This window comes from Copidosoma floridanum, unplaced genomic scaffold (genome assembly GCF_036245765.1).
Source record: "Copidosoma floridanum isolate Cflo_tuat_1 unplaced genomic scaffold, Cflo_Japanese_pri ptg000020l, whole genome shotgun sequence".
Taxonomy (NCBI): Eukaryota; Metazoa; Arthropoda; class Insecta; order Hymenoptera; family Encyrtidae; genus Copidosoma; species Copidosoma floridanum.
Genome location: NW_028321897.1, coordinates 32,006,823 through 32,025,995, shown reverse-complemented (window position 1 = coordinate 32,025,995; position 19,173 = coordinate 32,006,823). Strand labels below are relative to the sequence as shown.

Here is a 19,173-nt window from a genome sequence, read left to right as displayed (position 1 = left end):
CGTGCAAGTAGGGGGTGTGCGGTAATGGTAAGATTACTTAATAATTATTGTTGTTTCTATTGCAAATGTCAATCATGTTGATGTTTTTTAAGGTATTCATTCTTTTGTTTAAAAATTTATCAATAAATTTTTGAGGATAGTTGTTAGCTAGTAAAAATTTATTGATTCATTTTAAATTATCGTTATGAAATTGAGTGTCTGCTAACTTAATAGAAAAGTCTACTAATGTGTAAATGATACCTATTTTATGTTGTATTGGAATACATCTGTACTATCACAACATAGCATTGAATTTACACACAACTTTAATTTCGATAAATAAAAATTTTAGAAACAGAACAAAATTATTAAAAGCACCTGTTTTCCGAAATGTTGAATATACATTTTTTCAATAATAATATTAATAGACAACAAGATACAGAAAATTTAAAAAATTGTTACAAGTCTCTCGTTAAGTCAATTAAGAAAGTAGGCTAACTCTACGTACATGATTTAAGGGCCCCTTTTATTTATGGTATTAGGAAAACATTATCTGTTCACGTATGTTTTACAAGGAACTGCTTGCGATTCTTATTTGATCGTATTGTGTACGTATATTGTGTTATTTGTATATGTGCAGGGTATAAAAGCAACAAAACTTGAAACTCTGACTACATTACGATTTTACAACCCCTTCGTAAGAGTCAGAGGTATATTATACACTTTACTTAATTTGCGTTTATTGTATTTATCAAAATTTGTATTATAAAGAATTTTTTATTACCCATAGATTTGTGTACTCGATGAGGGCCAGGACATTGCCCAAACGGCCGAAACGTCGTTTTTTTTTCAATGAATACAAAATTTGACAGTACCACCATTGGACGTTATTTAAATTATTAACCAACTGTCATTGGACGTCTTATATTATTATTTGTGGACGCTGGTGGAAGCTGTTCGTCCTTGATATTTAAACCGGCATCTACACTGAAATGCTATGGAGAACACCAGATTGCAACAACTACTTACCATCTTTACCAGTAGGAAGTTTGAATCGCTTTCAAGGGTGCTTGACTCCATACGTGCATGCTTCGGTAGAAATGTAAGTTTTAGTTTTTATAAGCTAGGTTGTATTCAGGAAGAAGTCAAAAGCGGTGAATTAAAGCGAAAATTTTTAATTAAATGTAAGAGGTGTAACGTTTTTTCAAGACATATCACACAATGTACCAATAAGCTTAATTTTGTTACCTTTTTTAGTTTCCGATCGAATATGAAACATAAATTAGCTATTTCTAAATTACACAAATTAATTTTAAATAGTGAAATTTCGGACTCGTACACAAAAACTAGTTTCTTAAGAAACAAAATAGAATTAATTAAAGAAAAAATATCAAGTGATGGCTGTGAATCCAATATGATAAATTTATTTATTGATTATTACGAATTAAAATTGAATAGCATTTTTCGCGAATATCGTTATAAATTAGAAAGAAAGTTCAATGCCATTTTCTCACATGAAGAATCCGAGTGCGAAGGTATATACGATACACTTTCAAAAGTGTCAGTAACCCTGACCCAGTTCGGTGCCCTTATTTTAAATAAAATTTTAGATAAAGAATTTAACGATGGAGCAAGTATCCATAACTTAAAAAAAATAGAAGAAAGTGCGAAAATTAATAAAAATAGGGAAATGACAATGATAATCGAACGTTTGTATGGATACATTTATTGAATTTCAATACTTACGGATGTGCTTTCAACCATTGAATCATACTCTTGACGAGTAGACGATTTGTATTTAAGGGTACGAGAATCAGGAGGTATGGTGTTGCAGTCCATAGGTTCGGTAGAAATAGAAGTACTAGAGACATTGTTGACTATACTTCGCTGCAGAAGTGGCTCCTTCACAACCTTTGTGTCGGACACAAGGGAGTTCATGACAGGGCCACTAGGAGGTTTGAAAGTATCAGCTCCAATGACGCTAGTGCAAACCTCAGCCAAAGCCTGCAAATGGCTTGAGTTGCTGATGGAAACTGCAGAAGCTACTGGCATGAAAAGATCTGCATTATCGCGACTAATAGCTGTGGGAATTAGGCTACATGTAGATGTGGCCACTACAGTTGCTGTTGTCGTCGCTGATGTCAAGCTCATGCAAGTATTAATTGATGGTATAATAGGAATAGGTACAGTTGGTGCGACACATGGCTGGGGCTTGGCAATCACGCCAAAGGCCACACGCTTTCTATTAAACTCTGGTAACCAGTCAATTATTGCATTTTTGAGAGCACGCCGTGGATGATACATGTTAGGCGACAGGGTTGACGGTACATCTTCGCCAACCACGCCATCTTCTGTTTCTGTCTCTAATTTTATGTCCGCAGATACTGTATCATCTGTAACAACAATTATTGTAAACATCAAATCAACGACCGGCACTTGTATCAGATAAACATGAAGGATATTGATATGGTCTTCTCTACCAAATTAACTCACTTAATCTTCCAGCTTTCGTAAGCGAAAATTATTTTGATATTTTTAAATAGTAAATGAGGTTATTTTTTTCACTTCTACATTCTTCTAACTCATCTGAGTCAAAATTATCAGTATAAAGCATTGAACAACTCTTAAAAATTTCTTAGTAATTTTTTCTACTTTTTTATTCTCAAATTTTTTTAGTGCAAAAAGTTTGTATGGGTAATTGCTATAAAGATGACTATTTTTTAAAACCTTACTTGATAAAAGAAATATTTTACTTTTCATTGTAATACCTTTATATTTGAAAAATCTACATGTCTTTATTTCTAGCGGTTGCATACTCTACGCAAAAACTCGGTAGCTCACAAATACAGGCATAAAACTGTGTTTAAAATGTTTGTTACTAAACTTATATAGAACCATTTTGTATCCCTTATTTTATTGTAGATCTTATCAGTGTAGAATATTCCTGATGTGACGTGTTTTTCAACGCTACGTTAATTTAGTGCTATTTTATTTTTATGAAAAAGCAGAAGCAGAAAAAAATACTTTTAAAACAAGTCAAATTTTTGAAAGTAAACAAAACTATATATAAAATAAAAAATAAACAAAAGATTTTTTTTTATTAGTAACAAATGCATCAATGACATTTTTTCAATTCAATCACATTTTTTTTATTATTTTCGTGAACAAATGGCAGTTTTTAAAAAATTTCTTTATTTCTCACTTTAAAAAGAGAGAATGTGCAATGCGTGCTCTTATCGTCAAGTTGATGCATGAAATAGTTCGTGGTCGAAAATGTTGCGTGGTTTCCTGGTATTCTCGCGATCGAGTCGGATAGTTATAACCTCGGAGTTGGCCGTTTTCTGGAACACGGGCGTGAAATGTGTGTATCAATTTCTTCGAGGAAGGGGATAAGACGTTTGGTCATGCGGCACGACACGCATTTATTTATTATACGGGAATAACTATATGATTGAGACCAGGAAGGTCAGGTGCGCAAAAGAAATACAAAATTATTGCAAAAATAATCTTAAGATATATTCAAATGTATAACTGTGTATAACAATTTAACGAGTGTAGCCTAATACCGTGGTGAAGCTCTTAGCTTACAGAAAATAAAACGTTATTATTGAAGTTCGTTGAAACCAAACTAAATTACAACTTAATCGAGAACTAAATAAACTTGATATTAGAATACATAATTCATTTATTAATCTATAAGTACCATTTCTTCAAATAAACATGTTTAATCAACGATTTGAAGTGGAACTAAATTTATTTTTAAAGCCAAAATAATCTCTTCTTCGGTATCGCATAAATTATAAGAAAATGCCAATTCATATATAAATAAACTAAAACTCTAATCAGCTCAAAAAGAAAACGTGTAACAAGTCTCGGCACTATTTTCGCCTGCCCGTACCGATCGCACAAAAAAAAATTAAATTGAAAATACATTCGAATACATGATCTTTTGGATCAATTTCCCCTTTACCGAAACTATCAACGACTTAATATTGACTTCGATCCCTTTGCTACATATATCAAATAGGACTGGTCAATATCTTCGAATCAATAATTGTAGTGCATAAAAAAAAGAATGTAATTGTTGACACGCCACAGAATCAACGGGTTTTGTCAGAAAGATGGCACGGTACGACGATAATACAAAGAATCTTAATAAAATTTACGAACGATAGGCAATTTAATCAGCAAACAAAGACGAGTACGTCTGGGAAGCTACCTCGAGGGATTTACTGCTTCAGTGATGAGGAATCATCACGAAAATAATTCACGAACGAAAAAGAAAAGCCGGTTATCAAACGTCTAGTCTTTTAAAATTAGTCAATCCGCTCCAAAGGGAACTCTTTCCCAGAATCTCGCTTTCTGACCCCTGTCTTGCTTTCCCTTTCCCTTTTCCATGGGGCCAAAACCACCGCTTGGTTTCGAGCGTCTTACCGCTTTTTCGTTTCCGGTCGTGGCCCCATGCGTCTAGTTCCCGCAGAAGATTCGTGTGTGTAGTTATGCGGGCGAAGGTGTGCGTGTATGTATCTGTGATATAGATCATTGGCAACTAGGGCTTTGTGACGTGTTCAAGTACCCAGCTGATTCACTATGTCACAAATCTCTTATCAGAAAAAGACACTCCGTAAATCTTGTTATTACTTTAATTTCGCTTTCACTCTATGTATGGCTTTGGAGATTTCATACTCTTCCTTTCTTACCTGAATATCCCTCTCCATCTCTTAGTGTCAGAACTCAGCCAATACCTTGGCTAGTATTTTGTTAGCCAATAATTTTTTATGAAACCTCTTCAGCTGATCAACGCCGTGCATCTGGCAGCCATTATTGTGATAAGTGTTGTGTATATTATGAGTCCTGATGGGATTTATTCAATAGTAAGCATTTGATCTTGTAATTGATTCAACGTATAAATGTTGTGATGGCGCTGGTGTCAACATGAGGCATGTTTAACAAATAAGGATTCGTAACATTTGATGCAAAAGTAATTGAATGTTAAATAATCTGCTCTATTAATTGAGAGAAAGCTTCTGGGCGTCAGGGAAAACTGAGATTTACTTTTGTCCATACAGCTGTATAATATAATTATAATTGAATCTTCCTACATTATATAGTTGTTGGGGCGGAGTTTTCTACCTTCCGCACCCTTCTGCTGCACCTCACAACCGCCCAATACCCCCAATTATGATAACGCCTTTTCTAGTCTGCTTCCTATATAAATTTTTATTCAAGATAGAAACAATATCTTGTTATATTGATGGAGTTTTATTAACTAAGAACTTTTTTTGCAGAATCTGTATAGGTAAGTATTCGCACAACTGTGTCTGCCAAAGTCGATTGGCATGACATGGAGCTACTTTCTAGTGCTTTTTAGAACAATGTAATTGTGAGTCATAATCTCCAAAATGAATTTTTCTTAGATAACGCACCTAATATAAAATGATTCAGAGTGAGCGCTTCCTTATCTTGAGGATCGACTGATACGTAAGTGAGCGGATACATAATTTTTTATTACAAATGCAAGTGCAGTTTTTACTCAGCGAATTAAGCGCTTTGATGCACCATCCTTGTAAAACATGCTTGGTGGGTTCAATCTTTTCTCAATCTCTTATTGTGAAGCAAATTCATTTCGCTTATCAAGAATAATTTTTTAACTCTTTGACATAATTCATGACTCATTCACCTGAAATTTGTTCCATTGTTGCAGTAAATAATTAAAGGTATTCCCCTTTGTGAAATAAAACGTTTTAATGCCATTTAAGATAAATCAGTGCTCAAGGAGTAAGCAACTTCAATATGTATAGCTCGAGAGATTATGCAGGTAAAAGAGGCACAATAACGTTCAACTCTTTGTCGGCCTACTTCTACTAAAAACGAACCAAAATAACCCAAACCATAGTAAGTGAAGGGTTTAAGACAAAAACCTGATCGGACTATTGGTCAATCAGCAATTTTTTGACTTAAAAATTAGGTTTTAATTAATTGGCATTTGACAAAATTCTTTACTAAGCTGCGTAAACAACACCTGAACCATGTCTTAATTCGTTAACGACGCTCTCATAACTCGCATGAAAATATCTTTTATGATAAAATTTAATTAACAGAAAGGTAAATTTTTAAAGCATCCAAAATACATGCCTGCGTTAAAAAACTACATTAAGATAGGTTTTTCAATCATCCTATCAATTTTTATCAAGAAAAGGACTCGGTAAGAAAAATTTCCAGTAGGCAACACACGCGTAATTTTTAAAGCTAACATCACAAATATTCAAAGTTTTGGCGTGTCTTGCTGGTAAAATAAAAATTATTAAGAATGACTAAGGTACAGTTTAACCTTTTCACAGTCACACAACTAATGTTTTCACTTTTGAAATCGAGAGTCTGATAAATTTGCATCCCACTAAATTGAACTCTTCATAATAATTCGTGATTGCATCATTAATAGTAAAGGAAAGCTCAACAGATTAAAAACAGACATTATTACTAACAAATTGGCCCCACTTTGAAGATGTGGTTTGATTTTTTTTGTATTTATTTTGAACATAAGCTCGTCACATATATTAAGACTTTCTCAATCCTTACATCTTTGTCCTGTCATGTAGTAGCTTAAGCTATCACGTCACTACGTACCTATACTTTTGGGCAAGTCATCAGCAGGTAGCAAATTCTAGAATATCTTTGATGTATATATATAAATATATATATAAATCTTCCTACATTATACAGTCGTAAGAGTTAGAGCAAAGTTTTGCTCCCCCCCGCTCCCCTTGCTCCCCCTCAGCTCCCGCCCATTTTCCCCATACATAATGTAAATATATTAGTAAAGCCTTGTATATTAACTGTTACAAGTGGTCTAATTTTCACATATAATTTTATTTGACCATAACAACAAATTTTGTTACAATAATCTTACTTACGATGTTTATTTTAATTACATACTCTTAAATGTCTTTTTAGGTGCTCTGCTTTTAGGGGTAAATGCACCATCTACCGTACACCCGTAAATTCACTTTATTTTGTCACCATGACTGTAAGACAGTTTGATACTAAATATTGACTCAGTGAATTTTAAATTGTTATTTAGGATCTCAAGAGAGCACCGAAATTTTTTTGAGGTGTTAAAGCGTGTTAAAATGATTTTATAATAAAAATAAAAAATTAAGTTAACCCTACATAACCTTTTCCACAATTTTGACAAATATTTTTTTGAACGTTTTTTGCATGACTTTTCAAATGTGTCTGTAAGTGATAATTTCTTTTTAAACTTTTTTCGCATTTGATACACTTAAAATTTTTTTCAATGTTTTGGCATTCCTTTGGTGACGCAAATAGTTTTTCTTCTCTAATATTCTAATGCTACACAGATCACATACAAAAAATTTTTCTTTGTGAATTTTTTCGTGCGATGATAGTCACTCTTGATTTGAAAATTTTTAGTTACATTTGTCACACTGATAAAATTTTGCATCCATAATGGTGTATCTGAAAACATATTACAAAAAACGGATTGTTTATGATTACATAAATCTGGGTACTAAACGGTACTGAAATTTGCTTTTTTGATAAAAGATAAAATTTGCAAGAGAGTATAAAAATAGTAATGAACTATAAAATAGTTTTTTTGTTACTCTAAAATTTCATTTCAAATAATATTTTTAATTTCAAATTTGTTTTCTGATTCAATTGGGATAAAAATTTTTTTTTGGTTTCAACATCTAGACAGTGCAACATGTAATTGCCCATTAGAAAATAATGGTTTTCTAAAGTACAACCCTAAGGCATCAAAACTTTGACTTTAAGATTTATTGATAGCCATAAAAAGAGTTAAGATAAATGGAAATCGTTTTCTGTACAATATAAATGGTAGCGAAGAAGAATTGTTTGTTTGTAGTGTTATTCTTGGAATAAAGACTTTATTTCTTTTTTTTTCACCTGCGATTATTTCAGCTTCGATGTTGTATTTAAATAATTTTGTAATTCGTAATCTTGTACCGTTACAAAGTCCTTCAGATATGTTCAAGTTTCGTATTAACATAACAATAGCGTTAATTTTCAAATTTAATTCTTGTGGAGGAAGACCTTCTTTAATACTATTTAAATATTCTGTAGGAAAAGTAATATAAATTTTATCGTCTGATCTATCTACTCCTTTGTTGGTTGGTTTATCAATACTATAGTACGTTACTAATGTTCCTACCATATTATTTAAAATTTTTTTGTTCAAAAAATGAGTGTTATTCATTCTGAGATGTTAATATAGCTTTACTTATAAAAGAATCATCATCATTATTAAAAATTTTAGAACATACATCATTTGTTTCCAATGTCTGAGGAATTATAAAAGCTTCAATTTTGCCTTCTCCTATATCCAGTGGCAATGAAGACAATTTTTTATTAATTGAACGTATATTATTTTTTATATAAAAAATAATTAACAAAGGCCAAAAATTGAAAAATTTTATGGTTTCTTCAACAATAGTAAGTTTGCTTCCGTTTTTTACCATTGGAAGAATTTGACGAAAGTCTCCACCTAAAATTATTATTTTATTTCCAAAAGGTTTATTACTACTAGATAAATCTTTTAAAGTCCTATCAACGATTTCTCACGCTTTTTTTGGTATCATAGAAGCTTCATCCCAAATAATCACTTCTACATTATGTAATTTTTGTTTATCTAGCTCAAACTGGAAGAATGCACTTTCTGTAGTGCTTAAGTCTAAAGGAAGTCTGAAAGTTCTGTGAGTGGTCATTCCCTTTGGGAGCAGAATAGAAGCAATACCTTTGGGCCAAAATTTTAGTTATAAAAAATTAAAAGAAAAACAACAATCAACTAACGATACGGTCAAAACAAAATCAATTTGTGATTCTAACAATATCGTAATTTTGTAATTTTTGACAATATTTAAAATCTTTTAATACGTTGTCGTTTTAAATATATAAAAATTGGGCATTAGTCAGGGAAAATAAAAAGTGATTGTTAAAATTTCATGTAATTAATTATGATTAATATACATTTAGTACATATATAAATTTTAAGTAACAATTAATATAATTCGGGTTTTTTTCCATACTTCGTAAATCTAGTTTGCAATTACGGAGGTTGGTGCGCTGAGCGCGCAGGGGGCATATATAGTTATAAGAGCTTAGAAATATCTATTGACACATACAGGATAGACAGCTCATTTAAAAAAGAGAGCCACTATAAGAAATAATAAAGCTTACTAACAAAAAGTCAAGGGCACATCTTTCTGTCTATATAAACTTTACCACTTTCATTTGAAATTAGCAGTTTGTTACTAGTGGGGCTGTAACTAGTATATATATACTAGTGGGGCTCCGCCCCCTGCGCGCTCCGCGCGCCAACCCCCTCTTTTATTGTGTTATAAGTGTAATTTTTTTAAAACAAAGTTTGTATTAATATTTTTTAAGGCCTCGAAAAATGATAAAATTAATTGTTAGTATGAAAATAATATGTTGAAGTATATTTTACAGAATTCGGAAGACTATGGCATTTTTCGAAAATATTCGGGAATAAATTTTCTACGCTGGGGTATGATTACTGGGCTGTTTTTAAAGAAATATGAACAACAAGCTGCTAATTTCAAATATAAGTGGTAAAGTTTATATAGACAGAGAGATGTGCCCTTGAATTTTTGTTGGTGAGCTTTATTATTTCTTCTAGTGGCTCCCTTTTTTAAATGAGCTGTCTATCCTGTATGTGTCAATAGATATTGCTAAGCTCTCATAAATATATATGCCCACTGCGCGCTCTGCACACCAACCTCCGTAATTGCAAACTAGATTTACGAAGTATGGAAAAAACCCGAATTATATTAATTGTTACTTAAAATTAATATATGTACTAAATGAATATTAATCATAATTAACTGCATGAATTTTTAACAATCACTTTTTATTTTCCCTCACTAATAACAGCTATTTCTATGGGATTAGTAGAACACGATTTTTAAAACAATATAATTTTTGAAGAAGCATGTAACGTTATGATGCCTTTTCAACTACGAAAATTTTTCGCACGGTTTATTATGTCTGAAATTTTTTTTGGTAATACTATTTGGAAAAAATACAAGAAATTTTTCATTGAAAATTTTAAAGATGATCAAAATAAAGCTCTTTTACATTTAAACGAAATTTTTAATCCTGAAAATATTTCTTGTAAAGATTTCAGTTTACCAGAACCAACAGAAACAATGGAAAAAAATATTGATACTGACAATGATGCAAGAATATTTTGTACACATAAATTTCATAAAGTGTTTTTACAACTCATACATGATCAATGTCGAATTTTACAAGAAATAATAAAATTAAAAAAAAAAAAAAAATTTTTTTTCATCGATGGTCCTGGTGGATCTAGAAAAACTTTTCTATACAAAAGATTAATTTATTATTTCATATCAATTAAAAAAAAATTCTCACAATGGCTTGGACAGGTATTGCTTCTATTTTGCTTATAAAGGGAATGACCACTTATAGAACTTCCAGACTTCCTTTGGAATTAAGCACTATAGAAAGTGCATTCTTCGAGTTTGAGCCAGATAAACAAGAATTACGTAATGTAAAAGTAATTATTTGGATGAAGCTTCTATGGTACCGAAAAAAGCGTTAGAAATCGTTGATAGGACTTTAAAAGATTTATCTAGTGGTAATAAACCTTTTGGAAATAAAATAATAATTTTAGGTGGAGCCTTTCGTCAAATTCTCCCAGTCGTAAAAAACGGAATTAAAATTACTATTGTTCAAGAAACCATAAAATTTTCCAATTTTTGGCCTTTATTTAATATTTTCTATTTAAAAAAAATAATATACGTTCAATTGATAAAAAATTGTCTTCATTGCTACTGGATATAGGAGAAGGCAAAATTAAAACTTTTTTAATTCCTCAGACATTGAAAACAAATGATATACGTTCTTAAATTTTTAATAATGATGATGATTCTTTTATAAGTAAAGCTATATTAACATTTCACAATAAATACACTTACTTTTTGAACAAAAAAATTAAAAATAATATGGTAGGAATATTAGTAACGTTCTATAGTATTGATAAAGCAACTCACAAAGGAGTAGATAAATTAGACGATAATATTTATACTAATTTCTCTACAGAATATTTAAGTAGTAGTAAAGAAAGTCTTTTTTCACATGAATTAGATTTAAAAATCAACGCTATTATGTTAAAACGAAACTTAAACATATCTAAAGTACTTTGCAATGGTACAGGATTATAAATTACAAAATTATTTAAATACAACATCGAAGCTATAATAATCTCAAGTAAAAAAAAAAAAAGGAAATAAAGTCTTTAGTCTAAGCATAACACTCAATACAAACAATTCTTCTTCACTACCATTTATATTGTACAGAAAACGATTTCCATTTATCCTAACTCTTCTTATGGCTATCAATAATCTTAAGGTCAAAGTTTTGATGCCTTAGGGTTGTACTTTAGAAAATCATTATTTTATAATGGGCAATTACATGTTGCACTGTCTAGATGTTAAAACCAAAAAAAAATTTTTATCCCAATTGAATCAGAAAACAAATTTGAAATTAAAAATATTGTTTGGAATGAAATTTTAGAGTAACAAAAAAACTATTTTATAGTTTATTACTATTTTTATACTCTCTTGCAAATTTTATCTTTCATCAAAAAAGCAAATTTCAGTACCGTCTAGTACCCAGATTTATGTAATCATAAACAATCCGTTTTTTGTAATATGTTTTCAGATACACCATCATGGATGCAAAATTTTATCAGTGGGACAAATGTAACTCAAAATTTTCAAATCAAGAGTATCTATCATCGCACGAAAAAATTCACAAAGAAAAATTTTTTGTATGTGATCTGTGTAGCATTAGAATATTAGAGAAGAAAAACTATTTGCGTCACCAAAGGAATGCCAAAACATTGAAAAAAATTTTAAGTGTATTAAATGCGAAAAAAGTTTCAAAAGAAATTATCACTTACAGACACATTTGAAAAGTCATGAGAAAAACGTTCAAAAAAATATTTGTCAAAATTGTGGAAAAGGTTATGTAGGGTTAACTTAATTTTTTATTATTATTATAAAATCATTTTAACACGCTTTAACACCTCAAAAAAATTTCGGTGCTCTCTTGAGATCCTAAATAACAATTTAAAATTTACTGAGTCAATATTTAGTATCAAACTGTCTTACAATCATGGTAACAAAATAAAGTGAATTTACGGGTGTACGGTAGATGGTGCGTTTACCTCTAAAAGCAGAGTACCTAAAAAGACATTTAAGAGTATGTAATCAAAATAAACATCGTAAGTAAGATAATTGTAACAAAATTTGTTGTTATGGTCAAATAAAATTATATGTGAAAATTAGACCACTTGTAACAGTTAATATACAAGGCTTTACTAATATATTTACATTATGTATGGGGAAAATGGGGGGGAGCTGAGGGGGAGCGGGGGGGAGGTGGGGGAGCTATCAAAAAAGTAGGATTACTCGAAAAGTGCAAGAAAATGAAAGAATAACTACCTTATTCGGGAGGGAGCGGGGGGAGGTGGGGGGGAGCAAAACCTCGCTTTAACTCTTACGACTATATAATATAGGAAGATATATATATATATATGTATATATATATTATATGGTTAGTTTTTGGTCGACGTTTTCTAGCTACACTGCCTACACCTCGCCGCGTCATGCTGTCCCACCAGCTCACCACACAAAATTATGTAAAATTCTGCTTGTCTCGATTAGTTTAGTAAGTCTTTTGGAAAGTCCTAAGTAATAGCCAATAGACTCTGATCTGCCAAGGCATATAACAAAGAGATATTAGAATAGAGCATGCCAGGGGTACGGTACCTTATAACTGGCAACGATATGCGAAGTGAGAGAGGAGGCTGCCCATGAACCCCCCCGTTTCCTGGTCTAATGAACGCATGCGTTTCTACTTCTTTCTACGTATGCACTTGTTAGACAAAAACTCAGGGAGACTCGCTGACAGCGATCCCTCTCTTTGCGCATATTGCAAGATTTCGTCCCTGGGGTGCTATAATATAATATCTCAATGGTATATATACTAAAAGCTCAGGCCCGAGGGTGGTCAAAAGTTTAAATTAGCCACCACATTTACCAAAATTTAGAAACCTCATGGTTTGGAGAGATCCGAAATATTTTAGTCATATTTTATTCTGGTGACGAGTTATGTGGCAATTGAAGTAGTGTCATGTAGTACACAAACAGGTATATAATGTAAAGTTGTTAAACGTTCAAAAATATAGATGTTTCAGTTTTATTTATAATCTTATCCACAAGGCCTTATCTATTCCCTTAGATAAGTACTATAGATGATTAGCGTAAGATGAGTGGCACGGAAAGGTAAGTACCCCCCTTTATGAAATATAAAACTAGTCGCAACGTTAGTTTTTGATATAAATTAACGTAAAAAAAACCAACAAGCTGAGTTGTGGTTGGGTTTTGGTTTTTTTGTAAGGGTTCATATTTTCTAAGGCCAATTTCGGATAGTAGATAAATTCTCACTTTACCGCAAGTGGCACTTGCAGAGATAACAATTTATTGCCTAACTGTTGGTTTAAGTCGGGGCTGGTTTGTAAAATCAACTACAAGGCACTACTTCAATTACTACATAACTCTTAACTAGAATAAAATAGGACCAAAATATTTTGGATATTATGGAATCATGAAGATTTTCACTTTTGCTGAGAGTAGCGGCAGGTTTAGATTTAATATTACCCTTGGCCCTCAGCTCTTGGTCTTATGATTGAGTGTCAAATTGGCATTTAACAGCATTGAGTGCTTTAAATTTAGTGTAATATTTAATGTTACTGGGAAAAAATGTTTTTTAGTTAAGCACACTGCATATCGAGTTAATGTTTAATAAGTAAAGTGACTCAGAAAAATTCTTAAACATTTTTTATAAAACTGCCGACGGTATTAGTAAAAATATTTAGTGTCAAAATTTTAGTACTATTTTTAAACATTTCAGACAATTTTGTACGTACAAAAACATTAAATTTTTTCAAAATATACAAAACTTATCAAGAAAAAATAAAACTTAAAGCATAATCTGTAATAGGAGGGGAGGGTGCCGTCGAGTCCCACCTTGTTCTACGCCACCTCGCACTGATCAACACCACTTCATAGCCACCCCAACGAATTGAGACATTTAGTTCTTAAAATCTTTAATGCAACTTCATTTCTTTCAAATTCGATTGGAGATCAGTAAATAGAATTTTTCAAACTGACCAACTATATTGCTATCAAGATAAAATAAACTATAACACAGAAAACTATTATTTAAACTAGATCGTTAAGCGTAAGTTATGTATTTATTAGCAAACTTTTACACCATCAAGGAAGCACTACTGCGGCGCGTTGAAAATTTTTTCTATGGAACTCTTCACTATGTTTAAATACAGCAGGTAAGTAAAGCTTTGCTAATTCTAAAAACTTTTAATTCGTCCTAATATGATTGAAAAAAAAAAAACCATTCTTATATTTCATGTTAAATGTTAATACTACTAGAGAATACCAAGTAATTTTATCAATAAAAATTATCATTACATGTTACAATATTTTTTTACCGCAAGAAAAAGATTTTCGCAATAAAGCTCCTAGTAAATAAGAAAATTTCAGTAAAAACATTTTGTTTTCAAGAAAAAATAGTCGAAAAAGAGATTTTTTTTCTGGAATAGCCACACGAGAGTTTATAATTTTACCACTGCTTAAGTTTAATTAAAAAATTAGTATTCAAATAAATGTAATAATTTACTGCAATTTTTATTTAAAATACAGACAGCATTTATAATATTTTCTTTATAAAGCACACATTTTTTTCAGAACTATTTTTAAAATTTTTAATCTGTCATCTTATTTATTTTAAATAATAATATTGTTCATATTTCAAACTCTTCAAAAAGTTCAATATATTTGACCTTGCGAAAAAAATGGTTTGTTAAAATACATCTCAACATTATCAAAACTTTTACTCTAAGCCCCAACATTCACTTTCGTGATTCATTTTTTAATGGTCACTAATCTAAAATCGTTAGTCTTGAAAATCTAGGCCTTCAATTTTCAGTATGTATGTGTTTCATATTTGTAGTTGAAAGTCTCTCCTTTTAAGATGGAGTAGTGAGAGGTTGGCGTGAGGAGCATGCTGAAGCAAGGCGTCACTAATGTATAAAAATATCTGATACATATTTATGCATGTACGAGTATAGTAATTTTAGAGAATCATTCCATAAAATCCATCCTTCCGCCCCATCTACTCTTCTTCAGCCTCTCCTCCATTCCCCCCAACCGCCTACCATATGAGGTGAAATTCTATGAGTTTTCAATTTATTTTAATTACGTTAAATTTTTGTTTAGCTCCGCTTTCGCCTTCCATCGCCCCTCTTATAACTCTCTAACCCATTTAATTTATAACCCATTAACAGTATGAACCAATACAATTTTGTGAAGCTCTCCTCTACTACTTCCAAATTTGATCACCCAATAACAGTATATCCCAACCCAATTTTAAAGATCTCCCTCCTGCCACCCATCGGCCGCAACTCTCAAATAAAATAATATCGGTTTCCATGTCACTGCTAGTTAAATTACCTTTTTCCCCTAATCCTTATGCACTCCCTATAGTACATAAAATATGCAACTTTAGATATAATAAATACTAAGCCGATGGCTTTACTCTTTTTTAAAAGTTAAATTACTTAATTTCGTCTTTCTTAGAGTAGAAATTTTAATTTCTCTTTTGTAGACGACAAAACTTTTTTATTTTAACTTTAAAAAAGGCAAATTTTACGAATTTAGTCTTTCTAAAATATTTAATCATAAGTATATAAGCTTTGGAAGGATAAAAGTTTATCTTTTTGACTTTGATCTACATACATATGCGGATAAAGATGTCAAAAGTCATGATATAATGGAAAAAAAAAATTGGAATAAAACGCATTTTTCAATATTTTGGGAACTTTTCACTCAAATACTGTGGGGGTTTAGGTATATACATCCCAAAAAGGTTTTTGAACCAAATGTGCCATAGAATATGAAAATATCTATTAATAACTAAAAAATTTTTTTACTAATTCGTTTCAAAAAAAAATTGTTTAAACAATACCTGACTATATTTTGATCTGGCAACATGCACTTATTTATGTACAGTAGCACATTTTTTAAATGAGATAGCCTCAAAAAATTGTATCGAAACAATTTTTCCTATTCAATTTCTGATTGGCTCTGGACTAAAACACTGTTTTTAAAAAAGCTACTGTAATAGGCATTAGCCATTTAAGCAAATCCTAAAAACTTTTTAATTAAAGACAACAAAATGAAAATGAACTAAGACAAATAATTATAAAAAAAGTACTATTTCCAATTACAGAAATGTAATTGAATCAAGTTTTTCTTTATGTGGTGATTTCCTAAATTAGTAATTTTTTACTTTTGTTCTAATTATTTTTTTTTACTTAAAGTTTTATACATTTAATCATGTCTGGAAGAGCAATCATACAAAAATTATTTGGTTGTATTAGCTCATTTCAATTTTATAGTGACTGTACTTGTAGTTGCTTGCATCAAATATTAATTTTTACAATGAAAACATTTTTGAGCTCATTGCTAAACATCAAAGTAGCTTTCTCTAAATAGTGTTTTTAAATAGATATATATTATTTTTTACTTTTTAAAAGTATTTAATACTTTACTCACATACATACACTGTAAAATATTTTATTTACGTCGCATACGATTATGTTATTATTAAATACGTAATTTACTCATAAAATGAACAATATCATCTATTATAAAGACTAAATTGAGTTGTCTCTATTTGTACTGATTTACAAGGTAAAATTTCATCTTGTAGAAAAATCAAATTCATGTACGAATTTATTATATATTCTATCTTTAGAAACTCCCGAAACAAAAAATTAATACTGTTAAATAAACTAAATCGATTTTTGTTATTTGATGTAAGCACTTATAATGTTTTGCAATAAGATTAGTTTTCATCGCTTTAGTCAAAGTTAATACGTGTTTCGTAATTAAATTTGAATTAAATTTTAATCTTTTTTCCAATGCGAGAAAATCGTCTTACATGTATAATCGATTATGAAGAAATTCATCGATTACTTTACTTTCTAAACAATAAGGTATTGTATAACAGACCTGACCATGTCATTTTAAATTGTATACAGCTTTTTTTTTCTTTTCATGTATTTGCATAAAACATTTTACCAAAATAACTAAATTCCTCTAGATCAGTAGTTAAATTATTTTTTAGTGGGGATTATTGTGGAAAGCCTTGATAGTGTACATATCCCTATATAATATACTGGTATAAATGAAAAGGAGTCTCAGCTCCCCACTGTTCCCTTACATCTCCCTTAAATCTTCTGCAAAGTTAGAATTTTTGATCTATAGAAAACTCAACAAAATTTTTTAAATTATACTCTTCAATTAACTAAAATAATGAAGCTTTAAAATATATATATCTTTCTGTATTATATAGTTAACTCAGTGGGGCATTTCACCCAAACCCCCCACCGCCCCCCATTTGCCCCCCACCAACCCCCCACAAAATATTATATGTATAGTATAGAAGTATAGTGTAAGTCTTTATTCAAGCCAGGGGGTTCAACCACGTATGGCTTTATGGGATAATAACAATGTATGTTTTAATATTTAATCAAATAGTTGCAGATTAGTGCACAATACTATAATCAGCTCAACTTAAATACAATTAATTGTATTTCAATTTATTGGATCCCTTGGTTTCTATGTAAGCACAAAGTTTTTGGTGGGCTGACTTTTTTTGTTAGCATTTTGTAACGTTGCATTTTGCCAGCCCTGTCAATGTGTTAAAGTTTATTACCACATTCCTAACAAATCACATGGAAATATTGTATAGTATTTTTTCTCAAAACATCCCACATCCCTCTACCTACCCCCTACGGCCCTCCCACCGACCCCCAAGAATTTTTTCATGGCATAATTATATCATCATCACTTATATAGTCCTTTAATACACAATTCTTTTTTTTACGTACATAAACTTAAGTTAAATTTAGAGTATCATTAATATAAACAATGAAAGTTTCACATCACTTCATGAGTCATCTTATAAAGCCTGATTAAATCACGAAGACTTACGTCCATTCTTCTTCTGTTTTAAATTAATGCTGAAATTGGTACAATCGATGAACACGATATACATTCATGATATGTATTATTAATTAATAAATTTTACCTATACGTAAAAAAATAATAACTAAATCAGGTTACGAATATAAGATACATTATTATATTCAAAAATTTCTTTCCAAACTATATTTTCAATCTCTAAACTGTTTTCTCTATCGACTTGAACAAAAATTCCATTTTCATTTTTGCATCTTGATAAAGCCACGTATAGTTAACCTTGAGAAAATAAAGGTTTTTTTTAATACAATCCCACATTATCAAAACTTCGACCTTGAGACTTATTTATAGTCATAGCAAATGCTACAACTGATGGGAATTATTTTCTATATAAAATGAAAGGTAATGATGAAGTATTTCCAGTATTTAATGTAATTCTTGGAATGAAAACTTGATTACCAATTTTTTCTTCCGTTACTATTTCGCCTTCTACGTTATACTTCAGTAATTTAGTAATTCGCAATCGTGTACCATTACAAAATTCGTCTGATATACTCAAATTTCGAATTAACTTTACTATTGTACCTATTTTTAATTCAAGTTCATGAGGTGGCAAGCCTTCACGAATGTTGTTTGACATTTCTACGGGAAAATTTATATAAATATTATCATCTGATTTATCAACACCTTTATATGTTGCAGTATCGATGCTGTAATAAGTTTTAGTTTCCCCATATAATTTACTTAAAATCTAATTGTTTAAAAAAAAAGTATATTTATTATGTGAAGTTAGTATCACGTTGTTGTCAAAACAGTTGCTGTTATTACCAAATATTTTGGTACAGACATCATCTGTTATCCAGGATTTGAGAATGTTAAATGTTTCTATGTCCCCTTCAATTCTTAAGAATAATTTTGAAAGTTCGTTATTACTAGAACGGATATTTTTTTGTAATCTTAAAATTTTGAAGAAGTTCCATGAAAATAATGATTTAATAGTTTCTTCTATTATTATAGTTGTATAACGGTTTTTTAT

General features: G+C 30.6%; 1 protein-coding gene across 5 annotated transcripts in view; it reads right to left on the bottom strand.

Annotated features, from left to right (window-relative positions):
- Oga (O-GlcNAcase) overlaps window positions 1-19,173 on the bottom strand; it is a 258,596-nt gene that overhangs the window by 201,991 nt on the left and 37,432 nt on the right. For 3 of the 5 annotated variants that reach the window (XM_014348767.2, XM_014348768.2, XM_089593867.1), the window contains exon 5: window positions 1,726-2,372. In XM_014348767.2, coding sequence (XP_014204253.2) covers window positions 1,726-2,372 — 647 coding nt within the window. The remainder of the gene's footprint in view (window positions 1-1,725; window positions 2,373-19,173) is intronic. The other 2 variants (XM_089593868.1, XM_089593869.1) reach the window with 2 other exon arrangements.